The 19106-nt window shown below is 50.3% G+C and overlaps 1 protein-coding gene across 3 annotated transcripts in view; it reads right to left on the reverse strand.

Moving 5' to 3' along the window:
- Positions 1–19106, reverse strand: part of SMARCAL1 (SWI/SNF related, matrix associated, actin dependent regulator of chromatin, subfamily a like 1) — a 183744-nt gene that overhangs the window by 115001 nt on the left and 49637 nt on the right. For all 3 annotated transcript variants that reach the window (XM_063933956.1, XM_063933957.1, XM_063933958.1), the window contains one exon: positions 5626–5676. In XM_063933956.1, coding sequence (XP_063790026.1) covers positions 5626–5676 — 51 coding nt within the window. The remainder of the gene's footprint in view (positions 1–5625; positions 5677–19106) is intronic.

The following is a 19106-nucleotide window of genomic DNA, read 5'->3' on the forward strand; positions in this document are numbered from 1 at the left end:
GTGGAATGGGCTTTTACAGATTTAGGCTGCGGTAAGCCTACTGCAGAATGCGCCAGCTGAATAGTGCTACAAATCCAGCGCGCAATATACTGCTTAGAAGCAGGAGCACCCAGCTTGTTGGGTGCATACAGGATAAACAGCGAGTCAGTTTTTCTGACTCCAGCCGTCCTGGAAACATAAATTTTCAGGGCCCTGACTACGTCCAGCAACTTGGAATCCTCCAAGTCCCTAGTAGCCGCAGGCACCACAATAGGTTGGTTCAAGTGAAAAACTGAGACCACCTTTGGGCGAAACTGAGGACGAGTCCTCAATTCTGCCCTATCCATATGGAAAAATCAGATAAGGGCTTTAACAAGACAAAGCCGCCAATTCTGAAACCCGCCTGGCCGACGCCAGGGCCAACAGCATGACCACTTTCCACGTGAGATATTTTAATTTCACAGTCTTAAGTGGTTCGAACCAATGTGATTTCAGGAATGCCAAAACCACATTGAGATCCCAAGGTGCCACTGGGGGCACAAAAGGAGGCTGAATATGCAGAACTCCTTTGACAAAAGTCTGAACTTCAGGCAGTGAAGCCAGTTCTTTCTGGAAGAAAAACGACAGAGCCGAAATCTGGACCTTTATGGACCCCAATTTAAGGCCCAACGTCACCCCTGCTTGCAGGAAGTGCAGGAATCGACCCAGTTGAAATTCCTCCATTGGGGCCTTCATGGCCTCACACCAAGCAACATATTTCCGCCAAATGCGGTGATAATGTCTTGCAGTGACATCCTTCCTGGCTTTGATCAGGGTAGGGATGACTTCCTCCGGAATACCCTTTTCCTTTAGGATCCGGTGTTCAACCGCCATGCCGTCAAACGCAGCCGCGGTAAGTCTTGGAACAGACAGGGTTCCTGCAGCAGCAGGTCTTGTCTGAGCGGCAGAGGTCAAGGGTCCTCTGCCAGCATCTCTTGAAGTTCCGGGTACCAAGCTCTTCTCGGTCCATCCGGAACCCCGAGTATGGTTTTCACTCCTCGCCTTCTTATTATTCTCAATACCTTGGGTATGAGAGGTAGAGGAGGAAACACATAAACCGACTGGTACACCCACGGTGTCACTAGAGCGTCCCCAGCGATCGCCTGAGGGTCCCTTGACCTGGCGCAATATCTTTTCAACTTCTTGTTGAGGCGGGACGCCATCATGTCCACCCGTGGTCATTCCCAACGGTTTACCCGCATTTGGAAAACTTCTGGATGAAGTCCCCATTCTCCTGGGTGTAGGTCGCCCATCGGAGAATCCTTGTGGCTTCTGCCATCGCCATCCTGCTTCTTGTGCCGCCCTGTCTGTTTACATGGGCGACCGCCGTGATGTTGTCTGATTGGATCAGTACCGGCTGGTTCTGAAGCAGGGGCCTTGCTTGGCTTAGGGCATTGTAAATGGCCCTTAGCTCCAGAATATTTATGTGAAGCGAAATCTCCTTGGAAATTTCTTCCCTGTGTGACTGCACCCCAGCCCCGAAGGCTGGCATCCGTCGAATCTGCGGCCCTCTAGTAGATGAGCCCTCTGCAGCCACCACAGCAGCGACACCCTGTTTCTTGCTGACAGGGTTATCCGCTGTTGTATCTGTAGATGGGACCCGGACCATTTGTCCCACAGGTCCCACTGGAACGTCCTTGCGTGGAACCTTCCGAATGGAATTATGCTTCGTACGAAACTACCATTTTTCCCAGGACTCGTGTGCATTGATGTACCGACACCTGTCCTTGTTTTAGGATGTCTCTGACTAGAGATGACAACTCCTCGGCTTTTTCCACTGGAAGAAACACTCTTTTCTGGTCTGTGTCCAGAATCATTCCCAGGAACAGAAGACGTGTCGTCGGGACCAGCTGTGACTTTGGAATATTGAGAATCCAGTCGTGCTGTTGTAGCACTTCCCGAGAGAGTGCTACCCCCACTACCAACTGTTCTTTGGACCTCGCCTTTATCAGGAGATCGTCCACGTACGGGATAATAAAAACTTCCTTCTTGCGAAGGAGTATCATCATTTCGGCCATTACCTTGGTAAAGACCTTCGGTGCCGTGGACAACTCCAACGGCAGCGTCTGGAACGGATAGTGACAGTCCTGTACCACATATCTGAGGTACTCCTGGTGAGGAGGGTAAATGGGGACATGCAGGTACGCATCCTTGATGTCCAGGGAGACCCTGTAATCCCCCTCGTCCAGGCTCGTAATAACCGCCCTGAGCGATTCCATCTTGAACTTGAATCTTCTGATATAAAAGTTCAAGTATTTTAATTTTAAGATGGGTCTCACCGAACCGTTCTGTTTCGGTACCACAACCACTGTGGAGTAGTAACCCCTTCCTTGTTGAAGGAGGGGCACCTTGACAATCACTTGTTGTGATTATAGTGTTGAATAGCCACCAACACCGCCTCCCTGGCAGAGGGAGGTGCCGGTAAGGCAGATTTTAGGAAACGGCGGGGGGAAGAACGTCTCGAACTCCAGCATGTACCCCTGAGATACTACTTGAAGGACCCAGGGATCCATGTGAGAGAGCCCACTGGCCGCTGAAATTTCTGAGACGGGCCCCCACCGTACCCGGGTCCGCCTGAGCAGCCCCAGCGCCATGCTGTGGACCTACCGGACGCAGGGAGGACTTCTGCTCTTGGGAACTAGCTGTGTGCTGCAGCTTTTTCCTCTACCTTTGCCTCTCAGCAGAAAGGATGAGCCTCTAGCCCTCTTGCTAATCTGGGGCCGAAAGGACTGTACTTGATAATACGGTGCTTTCTTTTGTTGTGGGGTAGCCTGTGGCAAAAAAGTCGATTTCCCAGCAGTAGCTGTGGAAACGAGGTCTGAAAGACCATCCCCAAACAGTTTTACCCTCTTATAGGGCAAACTTCCATGTGCCGATTCGAGTCGGCATCGCCTGACCATTGCCAAGTCCATAACCCCCGTCTGGCGGCAATGGACCTAGCGCTTATTTCTGATGCCAGCCGGCAAATATCCCTCTGTGCATCACGCATGTATAAGACCACGTCTTTTATATGCTCTATTTTCAGCAAAATATTGTCCCTATCCATAGTTATTTTCCGACAGGGAAACTGACCACGCAGCGGGAGCACTGCACATCCATGCCGAAGCAATGGCTGGTCGCAATATAATGCCCGAGGGTGTGACTATATCTTTTAGGGTAACCACCTGCTTTTTATCAGCAGGTTCCTTCAAGGCGGCCGTATCCGGAGACGGTAGTGCCACCTTTTCTGATAAGCGTGTAAGCGCTGTATCTACCCTATGGGGTGTTTCCCAACGTGACCTATCCTCTGGCGGGAAAGGGTACGCTGCCAATAACCGTTTAAAGATTATCAATTTCTTACCGGGGGAAGACCACGCTTCCTCACACACCTCATTTAATTTCTCAGGTGCAGGAAAAACTACTGGTAGTTTTCTCTCACCAACATAATACCCTTTTATGTGGTACCTGGGGTATTATCATAAATGTGTAATACATTTTTTTATTGCCTCAATCGTGTAACGGGTGGACCTATTTTGAGGGTACCCTAGTCTCATCGTCGTCGACACTGGAGACGGTATCCGTGTGGACATCTGTGTCTGCCATCTGAGGTAGCGGGCGTTTTTAGAGCCCCCCATGACATTTGAGACGCTGGAACAGGCACAAGCTGAGTAGCCGGCTGTTCTGTGTCGTCGACCTTTAGTGTAAGGAGTTGACACTTTCACGTAATCCTTCCATAAATCCAACCACTCCGGTGTCGACCCCGCAGGGGGGTGACATCACATTTACAGGCATTCGCTCCGCCTCCACATCATTATCCTCCTCATACATGTCGACACAGCCGTACCGACACACAGCACACACACAGGGCGCTATATATCACAGGGATATCACCTATAAAGAGTGTTTTCCCTTATAGCTGCCTATATATATCTTGTATACTGCGCCTAAATTGTGCCCCCCCTCTCTTTTTAACCCTTGCTGTAGTGTATTGACTGCAGGGGAGAGCCAGGGAGCTTCCCTCCAGCGGAGCTGTGAGGGAAAATGGCGCCAGTGTGCTGAGGGAGATAGCTCCGCCCCTTTTTCGCGGACTTTTCTCCCGCATTTTTATGGATTCTGGCAGGGGTTAAAAAGCACCTATATAGCCTCTGGGGCTATATATGGTGCCAGTTTGCCAGCCAAGGTGTCAGTATTGCTGCTCGGGGCGCCCCCCCCCCCCAGCGCCCTGCACCCATCAGTGACCGAAGTGTGTGGTGTGCATGAGGAGCAATGGCGCCCAGCTGCAGTGCTGTGCGCTACCTTGGAGAAGACAGAAGTCTTCAGCCGCCGAGTTTCTGGACCTCTTCTTGCTTCTGGCTCTGTAAGGGGGACGGCGGCGCGGCTCCGGGAACGGACGACGAGATCGGTGCCTGTGTTCGAACCCTCTGGAGCTAATGGTGTCCAGTAGCCTAAGAAGCCCAAGCTACCACCACTTAGGTAGGTTCGCTTCTTCTCCCCTTAGTCCCTCGATGCAGTGAGCCTGTTGCCAGCAGGTCTCACTGAAAATAAAAAACCTAAACTATACTTTCTTCCTAGGAGCTCAGGAGAGCCCCTAGTGTGCATTCAGCTCGGCCGGGCACAGAGATCTAACTGAGGCTTGGAGGAGGGTCATAGGGGGAGGAGCCAGTGCACACCAGATAGTCCTAAATCTTTCTTTAGAGTGCCCAGTCTCCTGCGGAGCCGTCTATTCCCCATGGTCCTTACGGAGTTCCCAGCATCCACTAGGACGTCAGAGAAAATGGAATAGAATCCTCAAGGTCATCAAAACTCTGGGATAGTTAGGTTGGTAGGTGTAGAACATTCTGTAGCAACTCAGAGATTTACACTCTTACCAGCAGTGCAGACTGTTTCGGATAAGCCAAGACCTTACTTATATGTACTAAGAACTGAAATGAGAGGGGCTAAGCCAACATATAGCCAATACGTGCATCTAAATTAGCTCTTGTCACACTGGTGCAAGGAGATTGCCGTATTAATCAAACCTCTAAAACAAATTTCACATATATCACTTGTTTCATTTTAGTGCCCATTTAATTCTACTGTAGCGCACGCCTGTGAGACTTTGGAGCATAAATGGATGACACCCTAGGGCGGGTTCTTCACTGGGTCAAAGCATAAAACAGCAGGTAACGTTGTATTTGGAGCAACCATGTTGCAATGCAATGGGTGCAAAAATATTTACTTTTGCATGCAGGGTAAATACTGGCTGCATTTGCATGTATTTTGCTGAGCAGCTTTGTTTTTACACTGCAATTTAGATCAGAGTTTGGGCATGCCTCTCTCACATCTAAATCTCGTTGAACATTATAAATCTGCCAATTGCAGTGCAACACGGTTTTACACCGGTGCAAAATTACTTGCTCTATTGTGCTTTGCTCCCAACTCAGATCAGCCCCCTTATTGTGATAAATACAAGATGCCATTCATTGTCAAACAACATAACTCCACATCAGCCAACCGGAGTTCCTGTCATGGCGTAGAGACTAACACCTCTGGGAATGTTACACAAGGACATCAAATTATATCTTCTTATATTTGTGCGTTATATATTTTAGGTTGTCCCAATTATTTCTGTTCCCCACGTCCACTTACTTAGACTTGTATAATCTTCCAGGCTGAAACTCCACATTTTGGTCGTGGGATCTAAAACACAACATGAAATACATGGTCAGTCTTAAACTTACAGCCTACAGGAAATCAATATTACAGCTTCTTCAGGTCTAATAAATCTGTTTGTGCAGCTGGAGCTCTGTGACCAAAAATTATTTGCTGTGGTCTAAGCAACTAAGCTACGTCTCTAAGCCGATAGTGATTAGACCGTAGAGTGTGTCGTACAGCAGGAAAGTCATCCGATAACTTCAACATGACGCAGTGTGAAAAGGTAACATAGGTTAACTGCTTACAACAAAAATATGTGCAATAATATTACTGCCTGCCACTGTATCAGAGCTGTTTTCTGCATTTGTCCCTTTTATTAAAAAAATTCCTTTTGTGTTTATCCAAGTGAATTATTTGTAGATAGATAAAAAGGTTTATGACAGAGCTCTATATATTTTTATGTAAGTGCCACCACATCTGCTTGCAAAGCTGCATTCAGGGCTTCTCCCACAAGGTACAAGATATAGCAATTCAACAAACCTGTGCAAAGGCAATAGGATCATTTCATTGTTTCTATAATAAATGTGCCTTTCGGCAAAAAACTATGCACGCCTTGATGGCCATCTGCTAGTAACAGGAGTTATCTTGCACATTTAGCAGCCACCTAACTTGCACCGGAGGGTGGTAGTGGGAATGTACGGACGTTAGCTTACCAGTCCCACCCCATGAAGAGAGAAGGCTCTGTGTTCTCTGTAGGCTCAGGTACTTGAGGTGCACTTTACTCGAGACTATGAGCCTGATTCAGACCTGATCGCGCCTCTGCGAGTTTGCAGAGGTTTGCGATCAGATACTCGCCGCCCAGACAGAGTGAATATCTGCCCCGTGCGAAACGCTGGTCAGCTGCAAATCCGTTTGCCACTCACTCATCATTTAATGTTTTTTTTCCAATCTGTGCGTAGCCCAGGACCTGCTCCAACAGTGCGATAGAAACAGGCTGTTCGGGGCTGGAGCTGACGTCACACACCCTCACTGAAAACGCTAGGGAATGCCTGTGTTTTTCCTGACACTCCTAGAAAACGGGCAGTTACCACCCTATACATCAAAAAAGATGCTGGATTCTTACGCAGTTTGCCCCCGCGCGTGTGCACTATGATCTGTACGCATGTGAGTTGAACAATAATCATCCGCCTTACAAATTCGAACAGCAGCGATCAGGTCTGAATTAGGCCCTATATGAATGTTATGTTTGCAGCTGTTTTAAAAACACAGAGCCTATACATCTGTGACATCTATTTCTGCATAACATGCAAGTCGACAAGCCAAGCTTTCACCCCAAGACTCCCTTCTGTACATTAGGAATCCAGAGGCATAGCAAGGGTGGGAGTAAACTTGTTCTATTTTAGGAGGTGAATAAAAACATAAAGAACTTTTTTTCTTAAAATAAATAAATATAACCCATAATCCCGTCTAGATATAGAAGCAAAAAAAAAACCCATAACAGTGGTAATGGCACTCAGTCATTCCATCTGTGACAGGCTAAACCGAAAGGAGAAACCCCAAACAATGGCATTCTCATACACTGAACACACTAGTTGGGGGAGAAGATATTATAGTTATAGCTTTAGTATTTAGGGATGATAAAAGGAGATTTATGGTAGACTTATTATGGTTAAATCGCTTTCTGCGAGGTAAACTGGGTTCCACAGGGAAAACATTGGGGTGTAGAGATGGATCTTGATCCAGAGGCACCAACAGGCTAAAGCTTTAGCTTGTCCCAGGATGCATTGCGGGGCCTTCTCTATATAACCCCGCCTCCAGGCACTGTGAGCTCAGTTTTAGTTAACCAGTCCAATGCAGAAGCAGGTAAAAGAGAAGGCAGATGTTAGTCACATAGAACCACGTTCTCACGACAGGAGAAAGGACTAGCGGCTAATGCCATACAAACCCAAAGAAGCTAAGTGTGTCAGGGTAGGCGCCCTGTGGAACTCAGTGCACCTCGCAGAAAGAGATTTAACCATGGTAAGTCTACCATAAATCTCCTTTCCTGCAACGGGCTACACTGTGTTCCACAGGAAAAACATCGGGAATACCCTAAAGCAGTTCCTCAAGGGAGGGGACGCACCTTAGCGGGTATGAGAACCCGGCGTCCAAAGGAAGCACCCTGGGAGGCGAAAGTATCAAAGGCATAGAACCTAATGAACGTGTTCACTGAGGACCACGTAGCCGCCTTGCACAACTGTTCTGCAAACGCATCACGGCGGGCCGCCCAAGAAGGTCCAACAGACCGAGTATAATGGGCTTTAATAGCAGCAGGAGCTGGGAGTCCAGCCTGCGCATAAGCTTGTGCAATCACCATTCTAATCCATCTGGCCAAGGTTATTCGCAGGCCAACCATGTCTGTGGAAACCAAACAGTACAGAGAGGGCATCTGATCTCCTCATAGAGGCAGTCCACTCCACATATATACGGAGAGCCCGTACCACATCCAAAGACCTTTCTTTGGAGGACAATTCAGATGAGATGAAGGCTGGAACCACAATCTCTTGATTAAGGTGAAAAGATGACACCACCTTAGGCAAATAACCAGGACGAGTTCTAAGAACTGCTCGGTCACGATGAAAAATCAAAAAGGGTGGACGACAGGACAAAGCGCCTAAGTCTGACACTCGTCTAGCAGAGGCATTAGTCAGCAGAAACAGGACCTTGGCTGTGAGCCATTTAGGGTCCACAGATTCAAGAGTTTCAAATGGAGACTGTTGCAGGGCATTCAGAACAACAGACAGATCCCATGGAGCCACAGGAGGGACATAGGGAGGCTGAATCCGCAGTACGCCCTGAGTGAATGTATGAATGTCAGGAACAGATGCAATTTTTCTCTGAAACCATACCGACAAGGCAAATATGTGAATCTTGAGGGAGGCCAGACGGATCTCTTAAATCCAGGCCTTGTTGCAGAAAAGCCAGAAGTCTGGAAGTACTAAACTTGTAAGCATCGTAATTTTTAGCAGCACACCAGGTGAAGTAAGAATTCCAGACCCTATAATAAATCCGTGCAGAAGCTGGTTTGCGGGCCTTCAGCATAGTTTGGATAACCACCTCGGAGAAACCTTTGGCCCTCAGGAGTGAAGCTTCAAGAGCCACGCCGTCAAAGCCAGCCTGGCCAGGTCCGGGTAGACACAAGGGCCCTGCACGAGGAGGTCAGGGCATTGAGGAAAGAGAAGAGGACGCTCTATCGATAGACAATGCAGGTCTGAGAACCAATGCCGTCTGGGCCACGCTGGAGTGACTAGAAGTAGTATTCCTCCTTTTTGCTTGAACTTCGGTAGTACCCTGGGCAGGAGTGACACTGGAGGGAATGCTTAGGGCAGCCGAAAGTTCCATGGAATTGCCAGTGCATCCACGAATGCTGCTTGAGGATCCCTTGTACTTGATCCGAAGATCGGAACTTTGTGATTGTGTCGAGACACCATCAGGAGTTGAAAAACTTCTGGATGAAGACTCCACTCTCCGGCGTGCATGTCCTGATGACTGAGGAAGTCCGCTTCCTAGTTGAGGACCCCCAGAATGAACACTGCCGATATCGCTGGCAGATGGCGTTCTGCCCAACAAAGGATTTTTGACACTTCCATCATTGCCAATGCGGCTTTGAGTGCCGCCTTAATAATTTATGTAAGCCACCGTGGTTGCATTGTCTGATTGTACTTGAACCGGCCTGTTCCGTATCAAAGGCAGAGCAAGAGTCAAAGCATTGAACACTGCCCGCAATTGCAGAATGTTTATGGGGAGGAGAGATTCCTCCTTAGTCCACTGACCCTGGAGAGAGTGTTGTTCCAGCACCGCACCCCAACCCCTCAGACTGGTGTCCATAGTCAGGAGGACCCAGTTGGGAATCCAGAAGGGACGGCCCCTGCTCAACTGCTGGTCCTGTAGCCACCAGGTCAGTGACAGACGAACCTCCGGAGTCAAGGAGATCATTTGAGACCTGATCCGATGAGGCAGGCCATCCCACTTGGAAAGGATTAACCTCTGTAGAGGGCGGGAATGAAATTGAGCGTACTCTACCATGTCGAATGCCGACACCATGAGGCCTAGTACTTGCATCGCCGAGTGTATCGACACTCTTGGGCGAGAGAGGAAGCATCTTATCCTGTCCTGAAGTTTCAGGACTTGCTCTGGAGACAGAAAAAGACTTTGACTGTGTGTGTCCAGCAGTGCCCCCAGAGGTACAATGTCAGAGCAGGGACCAGCGAGGACTTCTTCCAGTTGACGAGCCACCCGTGGGCTTGTAGGAAGTTTACCATCAGTTGTAGATGACTGAGGAGGACATCTTGGGAGTTCACCAGGATCAGCAGGTTGTCCAGATACGGCAGGATCCTGATTCCCCGACGACGCAGATGAGCCGTCATCATAGCCATAACCTTGGTGAAGATCCGATGGGTCGTGGCCAGTCCAAATGGCAGAGCCCGGAACTGATAATGAAGGTTGCCAACATCAAACCGCAGATATTGCTGATGCGATATGGCAATAGGTATATGCAGATAAGCATCTTGTATATCCAGAGATACCATATAATTCCCAGGTTCCATGTTCAGTACAATCGAGCGCAGCGTTTCCATACGGAACTTGGACACTTTCACAAATTTGTTCAGTGATTTGAGGTTGAGTATAGGCTGGAAAGACCCATTGGGTTTCGGGACAAATAGTATCCTCCGCCTCTCTGGGACAGGGGATCCGGCACTACCACTCCTGTATCCAGGAAGGAACGCACAACCAGGTGAAGAGCTTGCGCCTTCAACGGGTCCGAAGGGATAACCGTCGTTTGGAACTGGCGAGGAGGACGTCTCTTGAAAGAAACTGCGTACCCGTGAGAGACGACTTCCCGCACCCATGCGTCTGAAGTGATCTTTAACCAGACCTGGGTGAATTGCAGAAGTCGGCCTCCCACCCTGAGATCCCCCAGGGGGAGGTCCGCCCCGTCATGCAGCAGGCTTGTCTTGTTTGGAAGCAGGCTGACGGGCAGCCCAGGATTGTTTTGCTTTGGGCTTAGTGGTTTTGGGAGCACGAGCTTGTCACGGGTATGCCTGACCTTTTGCTTTCCCTTGAGGTCGAACGAAAAGTGGTACTCTTTGCCTTCTGTGCAGAAGGTTTAGTATTTGGGAGAAAGGCAGTCTTAGCAGCCGCTAAGTCAGTTAATATCTTATTGAGATCTTCCCCAAACAGGATGTCTCCCTTAAAAGGGAGTACCTCCAAGGTCTTTTTGGAGTCCAGGTCCACCTTCCATGACCTCAACCACAGAATTCAGCGAGCCAGGATAGACGTAGTCGACGCCTTGGCAGCCATCACACCTTGCTCAGCGGACGCCTCCTGAATGTAGTGGGAGGCGGTGGCAATATGAGACAGATATTGTCTGGCAGTGTCAGATATATCCTGAGGCAGCTCTTCCTCTAATGCCTGAATCCATGCTTCAATGCCTTTTGCGGCCCTGGAGGCTGCTATAGTGGGTCTATGTACAGCACCTGTAAGGGAGTAAATAGACTTCAGGCATCCTTTGACACGCTTATCTGTCGGTTCCTTCAGTGAGGTGACAGTGGTGACAGGGAGAGTAGATGACACCACAAGACAGGGTGACATGGGTTTTCCCACTTGTTACACAACTCAGCAGAGAGAGAATAACGAGCTAGCATCTTTTTAGACAGGGAGAATTTCTTTCCTGGAGAAGACCAGGGTTCCTGACGTATGTCAACCAAATGGTCAGAATGTGGTAAGACTACTTTAGTTACCTTCTGACACTTAAATTTATCTAGTTTCTAAGACGCAGTAGTGGGATCTACATCATCATCGATTTGTAGAATCAGCTTAATTGTCTCCACTAGGTCAGGGACATCAACTTGCGTTGTAGTTTCCTCGTCAGAAGCGACTGTATCAGTGTCTGACAGATTAGTATACTCCCCATCCTCATCAGAAGTATCATCAGAGATATTAGTGGATTGTGAGGAGGAGGTGGCCCGCTTAGATGACCCCTTGACTGCATAGGGATGTGGGGTAGGTTTTTGTCTAACCAAAGATTGATTCAATTGTTGTATCTGAGTAGACAGAGTATCCACCCAGGGCGGATTAACCAAAGGGACAATATGTGACTGCAATGGCACAGGAGGTCCCATAGGGGGCGTAAGACCTGTCACAAACGTATTAAGCATATTTGAGAACGCCGCCCAAGGTGGCTCCTGATTGGCTACAGGAGCAGCGGACTGACTGGTAGATGTATGGCACGTATTACACAGACCATCATTCAAAGCTTCCCCCCCTCAAGCAAATCCCTGGTGCATGCGCTGGATGATACAGGAACGTCCACAGATTTTCCGTCCTTTGTGTTCGACATAACAGTGAATGTAACCGCAGAGCGTATGAGTACGATACAGCCAGACAAAGGACAATACCTGCGAATAAGTCCTCTAGCATGTGACCGCGTACACAGTACACAACACCAGCGTCTAAATCTGGTACTATGTGACTGCGTACACAGTAGAATACACTTAACGGTAAATACTGTGCAGCACTATGTATGAGAAGCTGACGCACCTAGTCCTAGGGTAGAGAATACAGTGATAGATACAGCTGTGATAGACTGAAAGTGAAATCCACACAGCAGATACAGGCACACACAGTCACAGGGACAATGCAGATAATTATTTTAGTCAGACAATGAAACTGCACTGGATTAGCTCTGGAATTTTTTCTCCAGGTTTTCCCAGAATTTCTCAAATAATGCGTTTAATTCCTTAGATGCAGAGAAGGTAAGGGAGACTTTCTTATTGTCAGGAAAATAAGCCTCCTCAACCTGTTCAGGAACTTTGTCAGTAATGTGTAAAACGTCCCGTATAGCCTCAATCATGAGTTGCACCCCCTTAGCAAGGGAGGCCTCCCCCCTCAGTATATCCCCATCACCGTCCCCTGTATCAGAGTCGGTATCCGTGTCGACTTGCATTATTTGGGCAAGAGCACGCTTTTGGGGGCATATACCAGGGGATTTAGATGAGGTAGTGGGAGTTGAATACGACAAAACCTCTACAAATTGTTTTAAAACCTGTGTTTCAGTCTAATAATGAGCTATCCTAGATTAAATCTGGGACAGTGATCGCAAAAACGCGCTATGGCGCGTATTTTACCCAAGAATTTATGGTGCTGACTCAAAAATAAAAAAACGCAGGGTCCCTCAGGATGCGCTCTGACCAGCAGCGCCTCCCCTCACCGTCTGCTCCGCGCGCATATGACAGGGATCATCCTGCTGTCACAGCAGTCAGTGACAGCAGCGGTTTGTGGTATAGTGGACGCTGGCTCCGCTCTGGCTGCCTGCTGCGATCGGAAGTCTCAGCTCCGATCCCGCAGCAGAGACAGAGGGGGCAGAACTAGCCTCAATGAAGTGCCCGCGGCCAGCGGCATTATGCAAGACAGCCAGGTACTACAGTGAGCCAGCCTGACTCATAGTGCGCTGGCAGGTGTCCGCATCGCTGAGGGAGGAGGTGAGGCTGTCCGGCCGGAGGAATGTTCCTTTCCCCTTCTCCATCCCCCAGCATGATTGGACGCTTTGTGCCCCCTTGATGGCTGGATCCACCCCTGGCACCAGCCACCCTATCGAGTATACAGCGCTATTCACTTCTGGCCAAGGAGGATCTGAGTATTATGCTGACTGGAAACCACTGCGGTGGCTGCAGCCTGTGTATCGCGGTAACTGCAGGCAGCCACGGAGGATGTAGCAGGGAGGCGGGGGGGATGGGATGGGGAGAAACACTAAGCCTGGCCCAGTCAATCTGCTCTGCCGTGTCTGCCCCTAGTACATGCAGGTCATGCCGCGATTTGCAGGTAATTAGGGGGCGGGGCTTAACACAATGAACTTCCCGCCCCCATCAGAGACCTGTGCCTGAGCTGCTGTAATTGGTAGTATATCTCATGCTGCTCTCTCTCTCTCTCACACAGACACTTACTGTCTTGTTCCTCTATATCCAACACTCTCAGTGGCGGATCCAGGAGGGGGGGCACTCGGGCCCGTGCCCCCCCTGTCATTTCTGACCTCCGTCCCCTCCGTCCCCCTTCTCCCCCTGCGCTCCCCCGTTCTCCCCCGGCGCCGCACAGGGAGATGATGGGCGCCCGCTGAGATTGTGTTACCAGCGGGCGCTCGTCTCCCTGCACAGCGGTAGCCGGAGGCAGGAGCTCAGTACTGAGCTCCGGCTTCCGGCGCTGTCACTGTGCGCCGTGCGCTATGGGAGAGATGTCAGTCATGACGTCTCTCTCATAGTGCTGAGGAGCGGACGCCCAGGGAGGAGGACTGCAGCGGCGCGGGAACGGGGCTCGGTAAGTATGTTTTTTTCTTCCTTAATGCAGCGGGGGCATCTCCTGGGGGCAAACTACGGGGGACATTACTACTGGGGGGCATCAACAAGGGGCATTACTACTGGGGGGGCAAACTACTGGGGGCATTATAACTGGGGGGCATCTACTGAGGGCATCACTACTGAGGGGTCATCTATTGGGGGCAGCTACTGGGGGACATTTTTACTGGGGGCATTACTACAGGGGGGCATCTATTGGGGCAAACTCGTAGGGGGCATTATTACTGGGGGGTCATCTATTGGGGGCAGCTACTGGGGCATTATTACTGGGGGGCATCTACTGGGGGCATTACTACTGGGGGGTCATCTATTGGGGGCAGCTACTGGGGGACATTTTTACTGAGGGGCATCTACTGGGGCATTATTACTGGGGGGCATCTACTGGGGGTATTACTACTGGGGGGTCATCTATTGGGGGCAGCTACTGGGGGACATTTTTACAGGGGGCATCTACTGGGGGCATTATTACTGGGGGGCATCTACTGGGGGCATTACTACTGGGGGGTCATCTATTGGGGGCAGCTACTGGGGGACATTTTTACTGAGGGGCATCTACTGGGGGCATTATTACTGGGGGGCATCTACTGGGGGCATTACTACTGGGGGGTCATCTATTGGGGGCAGCTACTGGGGGACATTTTTACTGGGGGCATCTATTGGGGGCAAACTTATAAGGGGCATTACTACTGGGGGCAAACTACTGGAGGACATTATTACTGGGGGGTATCTACTGGGGGACATTATTACTGGGTGGCATCTACTGGGGGCAAACTACTGGGGGACTATTACTGGGGGCCAACTACAAAGGTGCCAACTACTGGCGGCGTAACTACAGGGGCATTACTACTGGGGGGTCATCTATTGGGGGCAGCTACTGGGGGACATTTTTACTGAGGGGCATCTACTGGGGGCATTATTACTGGGGGGCATCTACTGGGGGCATTACTACTGGGGGGTCATCTATTGGGGGCAGCTACTGGGGGACATTTTTACTGGGGGGCATCTACTGGGGGCATTATTACTGGGGGGCATCTACTGGGGGCATTACTACTGGGAGGTCATCTATTGGGGGCAAACTTATAAGGGGCATTACTACTGGGGGCAAACTACTGGAGGACATTATTACTGGGGGGTATCTACTGGGGGCAAACTGCTGGGGGACATTATTACTGGGTGGCATCTACTGGGGGCAAACTACTGGGGGACTATTACTGGGGGCCAACTACAAAGGTGCCAACTACTGGCGGCGTAACTACAGGGGCATTACTACTGGCGGCTTAACTACAGGGGCATTACTACTTGGGGGCTAAACTACAGGGGGGCCAAACTACTGGGGGCTTAACTACAGGGGCCAAACTACTGGGGGATAACTACAGGGGCCAAACTACTGGGGGCATTACTACTGAAGGCTAAGCTACAAGGGGGCATAACTACAGGGACTAAACTACAATGGGGCAAACTACAGGGGGGCATTACTACTGGTGGCTAAACTACTGGGGGCATTACCACTGGGAGGCTAAACTAAAGGGGGCAGGGGTAAACTACTGGGGTCATGACTGCAGGGGAATTACCACTGGGGGCATTACTACAGGCAACATTACTACTGGGGGCAATACGGGCATTGCAAAAGGGGCACCACTACTTGGGGGTCTATATAAGGGGCACTACCAGTACAGTGGACATTGCATAATGAGCGCTACAACTGTGGGCATTGTATAAGAAGCGCCACCTCACATGCACCGAAGCCGCACGCAAATGTACTTGCCCCTACCATGGTGCCCCCCCTATCATTTTCTTCTGGATCCGCCCCTGAACGCTCTCATGCCCCTCTCACACCCTGACACTGTCTTGCTCCTCTCTCTCCCTGACACTCTCTCTCATGTGCCTCTCCCTCTCTCCGACACTCTCTCCCTGACACTCTCTGTCTTGCTCCTCTCTCTCCCTGACACTCTCTGTCTTGCTCCTCTCTCTCCCTGACACACACACACACACACTCATGTGCCTCTCCCTGACACGCTCTCTCATGTACCTCTACCTCTCTCCCTGACACTCTCTCTCATGTGCCTCTCCCTCTCTCTCCCTGACACTCTCATGTGCCTCTCCCTCTCTCACCCTGACAATCTCTTATGTGCCTCTCCCTCCCTCTCCCTAATACTCTGTCTTGCTCATCTCTCTCCCTGACACCCTCTCATGTGCCTCTCCCTGACACTCTCTCATGTGCCTCTCCCTCTCTCCCCAACAGTCTCTCTCATGTGCCTGTCCCTGACTCTCTCTCTCATGTGACTCTCCCTCTCTCTCCCTTGCTCCTCTCCCTGACACTCTCATGTGCCTCTCCCTGACACACTCTCTCATGTGCCTCTCCCTCTCTCTCTACCTGACTCTCTCTCATGCGCCTCTCCCTCCCTCTCCCTGACACTCTGTCTTGCTCCTCTCTCCCTGACACTCTCTCATGTGCCTCTCCCTCTCTCATGCAGATCTTCCTCCCTCTCCTTGACACTCTGTCTTGCTCCTCTCCATGACACTCTTGTGTACCTCTCCCTCTCTCCCTGACACTCTCTCTCATGTGCCTCTCCCTGACTCTCATGCGCCTCTCCCTGACACTGTCTTGCTCCTCTCTCCCTGACACTCATGTGCCTCACCCTTTCTCTCTCTCATGCAGCTCTCCCTCCCTCTCCCTGACACTCTGTCTTGCTCCTCTCTCTCCCTGGCACTCTCTCATGTGCCTCTCCCTCTCTCTCCCGGACACACTCTCTCATGCGCCTCTCCCTCCCTCTTCCTGACACACTCTCCAATGCTCCTCTCCATCTCTCTCCCTGATATACTCTCTCATGCGCCTCTCCCTCTCTCCCTGACACCCTCTTAAATGCCCCTCTCTCTCTCTCCCTGACACTGTCTCTCTCTCTCTCCCTGACACTCTCTCTTTCTTACTCCCTTCTCTCTCTCCCTCTCTGACACACTCACTCGCTCCCCTCCCTCTCTCTTGCTCCTCCCCTCTCTCTGTAACACCCTCCAGTGATCACAAAATACGCGTTATAGCGCATTGACCCAGTTTTTAAAAATGAGTGGGTCTTGCAGGACGCGCTGATGCCTGCGTGCTCTGTCAGCCAATAAGAATTCACTGACCTGCTCCACTTGTCTGCCCTGATACACTGACAGCGGCCAGCCGCATAAGAGCAGCCTGACCCCACTGCCTCACAGTAACAACCCATGCAGCAGCAGAAGCTAGCGTACCTCCTGGGCAGCAGAATGTCTGTCTTCAGCCTTCACCCGCTCCCTGTGACAGAGACCGGCCGAGCCCCTTTCTATCCACAGTATCTATCCATGCCCCCTCCCTACCAGTACACCTGCCCCTAACCCCCCCTTGATCTCCAGTACTGCCCCAGCTGCTATCTACCCAAGCCGCATCCCTAACCCCAGTACTGCCTGCCCCTAAACCCCCTCCTTGCCACCCTGTACCACCCCAGCTATCTACCCGTGCCTCCTCTATACCCCCAATACTACCAGCACCTAACCCCCTCCATGCCCCCACTACTGCCCTAGCTGCTATCTAGCCGGGTGTGGTTCATCAAATCGACAGTATCTAGGTCGACAATGTTTAGGTCGACCACTATAGGTCGACAGTCACTAGGTCGACATGGATGGAAGGTCGACAGGGTTTCTAGGTCGACATGTGCTAGGTCGACAGGTCTAAAGGTCGACATGAGGATATAATTTTTTTTTGGCGTCATTTTCTTCGTAGAGTGACCGGGATCCCAAATTAGTGCACCGCTTCGCTCGCCATGCTTCGGGCAAGGTGCCTTCGCTCCGCTACCGCTTTGCTCGGCACAGATTACCGTTTCAATCGTAGTCCACGTGGATCGTTACGTATGAAAAAATTCAAAAAAAGAAAAAAATAAGATTTTACTTACCGATAAATCTATTTCTCATAGTCCGTAGTGGATGCTGGGGACTCCGTCAGGACCATGGGGAATAGCGGCTCCGCAGGAGACAGGGCACAAAAGCAAGCTTTTAGGATCACATGGTGTGTACTGGCTCCTCCCCCTATGACCCTCCTCCAAGCCTCAGTTAGGTACTGTGCCCGGACGAGCGTACACAATAAGGAAGGATCTTGAATCCCGGGTAAGACTCATACCAGCCACACCAATCACACCGTACAACTTGTGATTTGAACCCAGTTAACAGTATGATAACAATGAAGTAGCCTCTAAAAAAGATGGCTCACAACAATAATAACCCGATTTTTTTGTAACAATAACTATGTACAAGTAATGCAGACAATCCGCACTTGGGATGGGCGCCCAGCATCCACTACGGACTATGAGAAATAGATTTATCGGTAAGTAAAATCTTATTTTCTCTAACGTCCTAGTGGATGCTGGGGACTCCGTCAGGACCATGGGGATTATACCAAAGCTCCCAAACGGGCGGGAGAGTGCGGATGACTCTGCAGCACCGAATGAGAGAACTCCAGGTCCTCCTCAGCCAGGGTATCAAATTTGTAGAATTTAGCAAACGTGTTTGCCCCTGACCAAGTTGCAGCTCGGCAAAGTTGTAAAGCCGAGACCCCTCGGGCAGCCGCCCAAGATGAGCCCACCTTCCTTGTGGAATGGGCATTTACAGATTTTGGCTGTGGCAGGCCTGCCACAGAATGTGCAAGCTGAATTGTACTACAAATCCAACGAGCAATAGTCTGCTTAGAAGCAGGAGCACCCAGCTTTTTGGGTGCCTACAATATAAACAGCAAGTCAGACTTTCTGACTCCAGCCGTCCTGGAATTATATATATATATATATATATATTTTCAGGGCCCTGACAACGTCTAGCAACTTGGAGTCCTCCAAGTCCCTAGTAGCCGCAGGCACCACAATAGGTTGTTTCAGGTGAAACGCTGACACCACCTTAGGAAGAAACTGGGGACGAGTCCGCAGTTCTGCCCTGTCCCGAATGGAAAATCAAATATGGGCTTTTGTAAGACAAAGCCGCCAATTTTGACAATCGCCTGGCCGAGGCCAGGGCCAACAGCATGGTCACTTTCCATGTGAGATATTTCAAATCCACAGATTTGAGTGGTTCAAACCAATATGATTT

This window comes from Pseudophryne corroboree, chromosome 7, assembly GCF_028390025.1.
Source record: "Pseudophryne corroboree isolate aPseCor3 chromosome 7, aPseCor3.hap2, whole genome shotgun sequence".
Taxonomy (NCBI): Eukaryota; Metazoa; Chordata; class Amphibia; order Anura; family Myobatrachidae; genus Pseudophryne; species Pseudophryne corroboree.